General features: G+C 38.3%; 1 protein-coding gene across 1 annotated transcript; it reads right to left on the minus strand.

Annotated features, from left to right (window-relative positions):
• Positions 1 to 706: 706 nt before the first annotated feature.
• Positions 707 to 1372, minus strand: LOC122019566. Its single transcript, XM_042577024.1, has one exon. The coding sequence runs from the start codon at positions 1370 to 1372 to the stop codon at positions 707 to 709; it is 666 nt and encodes a 221-aa protein (XP_042432958.1).
• Positions 1373 to 10089: the final 8717 nt, after the last annotated feature.

Genomic DNA, 10089 nt, shown 5'->3' on the forward strand with positions numbered 1-10089 from the left:
ATCTTTCTCCCTATAAATTTGTAGTGATTCAAAAGAATAAGTGAATAGATATTGTTTTTCCTTAAAATTTTCATGAAACAATTTTTTTTTTAATTTAATTAAACAAGAAATAATTAATCTTCAATCATCCGCTTTAATTATTTCATACTTTCTTTCTCTAAATACTTATTTCGTATATTAAATTCATCCGAGAATACTTATTTATTTTCATTTTATTTTTCAATATATATATATATATATATATATATATATATTGAAATTAAATAGACAAATCTGAAAATAAAAATCCTTGTGTTCCGTTCCGTTCCGTTAGTTGTCACCGTCGCCCGCACGTGGTGGAAATTAAAGAGATGGACCATTCTCCAAACCCGTCGCCCTCGGCTTCCCGAGTCCACCTACACGTGTGCAGCGACTTGACCACTCTTTCGTCGTCTTCTCCGAAGGAGTCGCTCCCATTGCACAGTTCGCCACTTCCATAAGCCATCTCCCGTTACACAAAGAAGATACGAACAAGACGGTATATCGTATTCTCCATTAAACTGTTTCAGTTGGCTGATTTCAAGTTTCCAACTCGTGTAACGGCCACAAATACCTAGGAAGATGGTGATTTATATGTGTATAACACGAGATGTTACAAATGAAAGGAAAGAGAAACCCGATATATATATGTATAACGGAATGCTATGTACGATATGCGCTGGTTATGTCAGTCTTGGGCGATCCTCTTCCTCCGCCCGATCCCTCCAAACACCGCGCCGCCGCGGCCGCCCCTCCTCTCCGACTCGTCGATCATCTCCAGCTTCGGCTTCCACGACCGGCACCTCACCAATTGCCTGTAGTCCTTGGCCAGCTCCTCCGTCGTGCACACCCTCCGCCCTCTCTTCTCCTCTGCGGCCGCCTCCGCCGCCAGCCGCTCCAGGCACTCGTCGGGCACGCGGACCTGGAGCTTGCCGGAGGACGTCTTCAGGATCTCGATCGGACGCAACGCCGAGCACCCGCCGGATCGCTTGAGGTAGTCGCTGAGGCAGGCGGCGAGGGAGGCGAAGGACAGGGCGGCGGCGGGGCGGAATAAATGAGAGGGGAGGAGGAAGTAGGTGCGTCCGGGGAGGAGGAACTCGGCGGGGGCGAGGCAGGGGACAGGCTGGCCGATGACGAGGGCATCGGAGCGGCAGAGGAGGTGGAGGGGGTGGGCGGCCATGAGATCGCCGGCAGCAATTGGGAGGTGGTAGAGACGGATCCGGCCGTCAGCGCCCAGGAGGCGGACGGATCTCTTGGACGACGGAGGATCGATGGCAGTGTCGGTAGCGCCGTCGCAGCCGGCCACGTGGAAGCACCACGGGATCATATGGAGAGCGAGGGGTCGGAAGCCCATCTCTGCTCCGTGTCCTTCCGCAATCAACAGATCCGGTGGAAGCGCAGAGATGGACAGAGGAGTGTAAAAGGATGATATATCTAGTGTATTATTTATTTTATATTAATTCTTTCTGATTTTTTTTTCTTCTATGCCTACCGATTATTCCTCGACAGACGGTTTACCCTTCGGATAAATCAAAGAAGTACTCCCATTGAACATCATCTAACAGTCTGACCTCTACAAGGACCCATCGGCTTAGAGAGTCATACTCGACTTGAGTGCTAGAGCCTTCATCTTAAACACGCCCACTCGACTAAATGAGCGTCGCTCAATCCATTAGATAATCATACTTACTCTCTGTTTAGATGGAATGAAAGAAGGTTAATTAACGAGAAAGAAAGGGAAGAGAAGGGAGGAGAAATGAATGGAAGTAAAGTATTTAACTTCGGAATATAATGATTAAATATATAAAATTATAAAATATCCTTACTTTTTAAATTAGAAAATTTTCATAATATTAATATTTATTTTATAAATATAAATTAGATATTTTTAATAATAAAATTAATTTTTTATATTATCATTTAAATTAGCTATTTTTTAATAAAAAAATAATTATTTATACTATTTATACCAAAACAATAAATTACCAATAATCAAGTAATTAAATGAAAAATAATGAAAATAATAATTTTAGAAACCTTAAATAAAAAAATTTGAAAGATAACGCTATAACAAGAATTCCTATTATTTAAAATCTTATTAAATTTGGATGAAAAATTTAAAAATAGTAGATATCCTCTTAAATCTTGAGGATAAAAATGATTTCTTCCTTCAATTCAGTTAGAAGATGTGTCGGATCCTCTCCTCTAATAATCTGACAGCAAACGAGCTGTGAAGAAGGCGAGGAAATTAAACTCCGACGACATAGCAAAATTAGAAATCGGAACATTTCTTAAACTATTAAGAACAGGGATAAAATTGGAATAAAAAATCTTTTATTTTCCCTTCCCTTTCCTTACACCCCAATTCGGGGTGTAAGAAAATCTTTCTTTCCATGAGTAACGAAGGTTAAAGCTTACCCTTTCTTACCTTTCCTTCCTCTTCCTCACTCCTTCCCAAACGAGATTCAAACTTCAAAGTTTCCCTTCTCCTTATTTCCCCTTCTCCTTCCCTCACCTCCTCCCAAACAGACCATTAGTGTTATTCTCCATAACTTTTCCAGCCAGTAGAGTATATGCATGCTTCGGTCGAGAATCGAATCTTTGATATTCTAAGAATTCATCAAACGTCTTATCGTTGCATAGAGCCAACTACTTGATTAGGTATCTAACTTGACTAATCTTAAGAGTAATCAATCTGATTCTACGAAAAAATTTTATCAGTCACTAAGATAAATTGAGAAATACTCGCAATGGATGACCCATCGACCAAATATTCTACGTCAATCATCCATTAAAAAATATATCTAGACTCGATCTTTAAATATCTGAGAAAATAAAAAATTATTCTCACCATTACCTCGAGATCTTGATTTTTAGTTTTCAAATTAGGCCTCGATGGATCTAGAGAATAGAAGTACAAGGAAATTAATGAGGATTTATGTCATTGTCATCTCATTACCAAATATGGTAGAAGCATGTACTTATATAGAGTTGTCTTCTCGGATGGTACGGTGGTTAAAATATAAGGTGTTATCATATGAAGTCTTGGGGTTGAAACTGTTAGTGTGTGTACTTATGTGCCAAGACACTCCTTATGTATTTTGTGGATAATTATTTAATAAAGACAAGAGTTTATCATTAATTATTTACTTTTCTGTACGTATATGATTAATGATAAAGTCCCACAGATTAATCGGTATATTAATATGAAAATAGTCCTTGATCGGATAGATATCTAGAGGGGACATGGATATCTAGATCAACGCTGAGTATGACTAGGTCGAGATAGACCGGAGGGATGGATATCCAAGTTGTACTTGGGGGTGCCTTGAGTTTAGAGGTACACTGGACACGACCCACTCAAGAGGAGACCATATATTAAGCATCATTGGTTATTCCTCTTATGAACGAGTGTAACTGATCTTTTGGCTTGAGACCTTCATTTATTCTATGCGTGGAGTTATGTGCTTTGACGCCGTTAAAAACAATCTTTAATCGGATTGTGATTAATACGGTAGTTGGGTGTATGACAAAACAAAGAGAGAATAATGTTGAGTCAATAGAGGATTCATCGCTCTCTTGGATTAGGAGTTAACATCCTGGCCGCTTGATAAAGATATTAGTGACTCAAAATCCATGGCCATGGGAGGAATGATTTATCATTCAAGAGGAGTCTATTATATCTTGGAAATCAAATAAAACAATTAATTTGGTAATGATGCATAATGTATCGAATTAATTGGGATGTAGGCTTTAGATGAAGAGATTGAATTACATAGTAATCGGTTCATAGTGGTGTACAGTTTATGACTGATATTAATTTTATCGCGTTGGGTGGCTAAAAACTGTTGCTAGACGGTTACCTTAGTCCGTGTATAGATTTACACTGCCTTCGTGTATAAAACCTAGAGGGTCGCACGCATAGCACGTAGACATGAATAATGGTATCGGAGGCTAATTGAGATCAAGATCAAATATGGATTTATTTGATACAAAGAAGAGAAAATTCGAATAGCCATAATCATAAAGATTAATGGAGAATTCGAAGAGTCATCATAATGATAATTAATGAATAATTTGAAGAGTTATCATAATGAAAGTTATAAATGAAGAATTTATGGAGCCTATAACTCTTCATCTTCCTTATTAATGAAGATCATAAATGATGAATTAATTGAAAGCTTAACTCTTCGTATTCCTTGGAAGCTATAAATAGTCATTCTCGGAAAGATGCAAGGAAGAATTGATTCTCTCCGAGTTTCCCTCGTCAACTTCTTCTTCGTTCGGAAGAGATCGTAGTGCTTCCAAGGCTTTGTCGATTCAAGAGGCTAGCACCTAACGGATCGTGTCAAGTTCGTGATCTAGTGCGCGTGGATACCGCTAGAGGAGTCACACGTGGGGTTCTTATCTGTTTTATTTGTCCGTGATATTATTCACACCTATCGAGGACTCGAAGTATGTTTTATATAATTTTGTGCAAAACTATATGTATCACGAAAGATCCATGATTCATTATATGTATTCCGCTGCACTCCGAACCCAACAGTAGTATCAGAGCCAAGTTCGTGGTTAGATCATATAGTATGAAACCGATTCTTCAAAATTTATTTGAAGAATTAGTATTTCAAGAGATTTCAAAGAAATCTTAATTTCTTTATTGCAAATTATATGTCGTAACATTTCATGATAGAAATGAATTTTGTCTAAAACCTATAAAGTAATACGTGTTGCAATTTAGATATAAATTCCTTATAGCATAAGTAGATTAACATGTTAATATCTCTGAGACCTATTTGTCTTAAAAGACTAAGAGGATTAATGGAGATAAATCTCGTAATGAGATTGTGCAAATGCACAAGAAGTTAATTATGGTGAGATATTTTAATAATTATAAAATCCCTTAAATATATTAAAGTCAAGATTTGTTAAAAGCCTCCACTATAACTATGATGATAGTTAGAGTTTTTACATAAAGTCGGTACAGCTCAGCTGTGGGCTTGTGTCAAAACATCTATAATTTATCATAATTATTAGTGGGTTGACTTAACTCAAATTCGTTGACTTGTTTAGCTCAGTTAAGGTTAACTGATTTGAGGGGCAAGTGTTGAGAATATAAGGCTCAACAAAAATATACCGAAAGTCACATAGATTTGCGATTGGCAAGTTAAGGCATTTGATGAATATAGCATGTAGGTACAGCTCAATTGTGTGCATTCTATATGATTCAGGGTTTCGGTCCTATTAGGAATTGTTATCAACCAATTCCCGATTCTAGCAGTGAGGGTTGTTGGACTTGAATAAAATAATAGGAGTCATAAAAGACCTTTATTAAATATATTTCACAAATACTAAAACTCTGTTTTAAATTTTAGATGGCAAACACAAGTACCTTATTGCTGCGAAGCATTCTCGAGAAAGAGAATATCCTCCTCGGTTCCAACTACCTAGATTGGTATAGGAAACTGAAAATCGTCTTAAGACATGAGAGAAAAATTTATGTGCTTGAAGACGAACCACTGAAAGAGCCTACACCCGATGCTTCAGAGGAAGATCAGTCATATTATTCACAATATATGGAAGATGCACTGGATGTGCAATGCATCATGCTGTCTTCTATGTCTCCCGAGTTGCAGAGACAGTATGAGAACATGAGTGCTAGGGAGATTGATCAGCACTTGCGTGAACTCTTCCAAGAGAGTGTGAGAGTAGAGAGGTATGAAACCTCTCGAGCACTATTTCGTACCATGTTGGAGGAAGGAAATCAAGTTGGGTCTCATGTACTCAAGATGATCGGGTACATAGAGAGGCTCGAGAGCTTAGGTTCCAAGTTAGACCAGGACTTAGCTGTTGACCTAATCCTGTCATCACTACCTCCATCATTTTCTTAGTTTGTGTTGAACTTCAACATGAACAACATGGACAAAAGTTTGACTGATTTGATGGTAATGCTAAAAACTACTGAGAAGGATATGAAGGTAAATCCTTCACTGCATGCAATGATGGTCAGAAAGACCAACAAGCGCCCAAGCACCGGGAACTTCAATCCCAAGGCTAATGCAGTGAAGAATCCTAAATATCAAGCTCAGAAGAAGCTTAAGAAAGGGATGCAGGTACCCCAATCTGATGAGAAGGAGGCCATGTGCTTCCATTATGGCAAGAAAGGTCACTAGAAGAAAAACTGCTATATTTTCATGAAGAATAATGCCAGTGGAGCTGATGCTTCAGGTATCTTTATGATAGAGTGCAATCTTTCTGTTTCTTCATCATGGGTCATAGATTATGGAAGTAGTTCTCACATTTGTGTGAACATGCAGGGTCTAAGTGACTTCAGACGGTTGTCCAAGGGCGAAATGGACCTATAAGTAGCTAATAGAGCGAGAGTTGCTGCGTTAGCTATAGGAACCTATTCAATAAATTTGCCTAGTGGACTTGTTTTGAATTTAGAAAACTGTTATTTTGTTCCTAGTTTCTCAAAGAATATCATTTCGGTGTCAAGTTTAGACACCAAGGTATTTGTATTTCAATTCAAGGACAAGTTATGTTCCTTTTATTTGAATAATATATTCTATGGGAATGATTCATTGAATAATGGTCTTTATGTTCTTAACTTAGATGAACCGATCTATTGTATTGAAAGTAAAAAACAAAAATTACATGACTCAAACTTAACATATCTCTGGCACTATAGACTTGGTCATATAACCCAGAAGCGCATCGCTAGATTGCTCAGTAATGGGTATTTGGACTCTTTTGAATTAAAGCCCATAGATACATGCGAAGCGTGTTTACAAGGAAAAATGACCAAGAAGTCATTCACCAAGATAGGTGAACGGGCAAAGGAACCACTAAAACTCATACATAGTGATGTTTGTGGACCATTGCAAGTTCAGGCTAAAGGAGCGTATACCTACTTCGTGACTTTTACTGACGATTTAAGTAGATATGGATATGTCTACTTAATGAGACATAAGTTTGAAACTCTAGACAAGTTTAAGGAGTTCAAGAATAAGGTAGAAAATCAACTTGGCAAGAAGATTAAGGCCATTCGGAGTGATCGAGATGGCGAGTATCTAAGTCAAGAGTTCATTGATTACCTAAAAGAGTGTGGGATAATTTCCCAACTTACATCTCCTAGGACGCCAGAGTGGAATGATGTTTCGGAAAGGAGAAATCGCACACTCATGGATATGGTTAGATCAATGATGAGTCATGCAAGTCTTTCAATGTCATTTTGGCTATGCCTTAGAAACAACAGCATACACACTTAACCGAGTTCCAACCAAGACAGTAGATAAGACTCCTTATGAGTTATGGTTTGGAAAGAAATCAAATTTGTCTTATCTAAAGATATGGGGTTGTGATGCTTATGTGAAGAATGAAAATTCTAATAAGCTTGCAGCAAGATCCATAAAATATATATTTGTAGGTTATCCCAAAGCTACAATGGGATATTATTTTTATCTCCCAAGTGAGCACAAAGTTATTGTTGCTCGGTATGCTACTTTCTTGGAAAAAGAATTTATTTCTAAAGAAAATAATGAGAGTAAAATAAGTCTTGAAGAAATTATAGACTCTACAGACAGGTTGGAAGATGAACAGTTGGACAATGAGACAGTGCCACAAGCACAAGTGTCTCCTTCATTCGGGGCTGCTCAAGAAACGCGAGATCAACGTAAGTCTACAAGAATACACCGAGAGCCAAACAGATATGGTTGACTGGTAACCCAAGATGAGGAAGTGTTACTCATCGAAAATAATAAATCGTCGACTTACGAGGAAGCAGTTGCTTCAAATGATTCTGAGAAATGACTGGAAGCCATGAAATCTGAAATGGACTCTATGTACACCAACCAAGTTTGGGAGTTGGTTGATGTTCCAGTTGGGGTAAAACCCATAGGGTGCAAATGGATCTTTAAGAAAAAGATTGACATGGATGGGAACATCAGTACCTATAAAGCTAGGCTTGTGGTAAAGGGTTTCAATCAACGTCATGGAATTGACTATGATGAAATATTTTCGCTCGTTGCAATGCTTAAGTCCATTAGAATTTTGCTAGCTATAGCGGCTTACAAGGACTACGAGATTTGGCAAATGGATGTTAAAACTGCTTTCCTAAATGGAAAGTTACAGGAGGAAGTATATATGGTACAACCTTTCGATTTTATAAAATCCGAGAACGCCAATAAAGTATGTAAGCTCAAGAAGTCCATTTATGGACTAAAGCAAGCATCTCGGACTTGGAATCTGTGATTTGATGAAGCCATTAAAGATTTTTCTTTCGTCAAGAATCCAGAAGAACCTTGCGTTTACAAGAAGGTTAGTGGGAGCAAGATTACGTTCCTAGTGTTGTATGTTGATAATATATTTCTTATAGGCAATGACATCCCTAGCCTAGAATCTACCAAGACTTGGTTGGGAGAGTGTTTCTCAATGAAAGATCTTGGAGATGCAACCTATGTCTAGGTATTAGAATATACCGAGATAGACAAAGTAGGTTACTAGGGTTGAGTCAAGGTGTATACATTGATAAAATGCTGAATAGATTCGGTATGCAGGACTCTAAAAGAGGATATTTACCAGTGTCACATGGTGTATATCTTTCCAAGGCTATGTGTCCAGGAACACAAGAGGAAAGAAGTAGAATGGACAAGATACCTTATGCTTCGGCTATAGGGTCCATAATGTATGCTATGATATGCACTCGACCAGATGTCTCGTATGCATTAAGCATGACGAGTAGATATCAGTCAGATCCTGTAGAGGGTCATTGGACTGCGGTAAAAACTATCCTCAAGTATCTTAGAAGAACAAAGAACATGTTCTTAGTTTTTAGAGGAGACGAGGAATTAGTCATCAGAGGATATACTGACGTAAGTTTTCAGATAGATCGGGATGATATGAAGTCGCAACAAGGATATGTGTTTTGTCTGAATGGTGCAGCTGTTTGCTGGAGGAGTTCCAAGCAGGAGACAGTTGCAGATTCAACAGCTGAGTCCGAGTAGATAGCAGCTTCAGAAGCAGCAAAGGAAGCTGTGTGGATCAAGAACTTCATAGCGGAGCTTGAAGTGGTTCCTAGCATTGTTGATCCAGTTGTGTTATACTGTGACAATAATGCGGCCATAGCGCAGGCCAAGGAGCCAAGGTCTCACCAACGATCCAAGCATGTACTAAGGAAGTATCACCTCCTTAGGGAGATTGTTCAGAGGGGTGATGTGTTGGTTAGCAGAGTAAATACCAGCGAGAATATCGCATACCCACTCACAAAGGCCTTACCTCTACAGAAACATAAGACCCATGTGAGGAGCCTAGGACTGAGAGTCCGTAGTATTTGACAATAGTGCAAGTGGGAGATTGTTAATGTGTGCACTTATGTGCCAAAACACTCCTTATGTATTTTGTGGATAATTATTTAATAAAGGCAAGAATTTATCATTAATTATTTACTTTTCTATACGTATATGATTAATGATAAAGTCCCACAGATTAATCGGCATATTAATATGAAAACAGTCCTTGATCGGATAGATATCTAGAGGGGACATGGATATCTAGATCAACGCTGAGTATGACTAGGTCGAGGTAGACCGAAGGGATGGATATCCAAGTTGTACTTGGGGGTGCCTTGAGTTTAGAGGTACACTGGACACGACCCGCTCAAGAGGAGACCACATATTAAGCATCATTGGTTATTCCTCTTATGAATTAGTGTAACTGATCTTTTGGCTTGAGACCTTCATTTATTCTATGCGTGGAGTTATGTGCTTTGACGCCGTTAAAAACAGTCTTTAATCGGATTGTGATTAATATGGTAGTTGGGTGTATGACAAAACAAAGAGAGAATAGTGTTGAGTCAATAGAGGATTCATCGCTCTATTGGATTAGGAGTTAACATCCTGACCGCTTGATAGAGATATTAGTGACTCAAAATCCATGACCATGGGAGGAATGATTTATCATTCAAGAGGAGTCTATTATATCTTGGAAATCAAGTAAAACAATTAATTTGGTAATGATGCATAATGTATCGAATTAATTGGGATGTAGGCTTTAGATGAATAGATTGAATTACAT

Source organism: Zingiber officinale, chromosome 9A, assembly GCF_018446385.1.
Source record: "Zingiber officinale cultivar Zhangliang chromosome 9A, Zo_v1.1, whole genome shotgun sequence".
Taxonomy (NCBI): domain Eukaryota; kingdom Viridiplantae; phylum Streptophyta; class Magnoliopsida; order Zingiberales; family Zingiberaceae; genus Zingiber; species Zingiber officinale.

Coding starts and splice junctions, on each gene's coding strand:
- LOC122019566 (XM_042577024.1), bottom strand. CDS start 1,372: ATGGGCTTCCGACCCCTCGCTCTCCATATGATCCCGTGGTGCTTCCAC.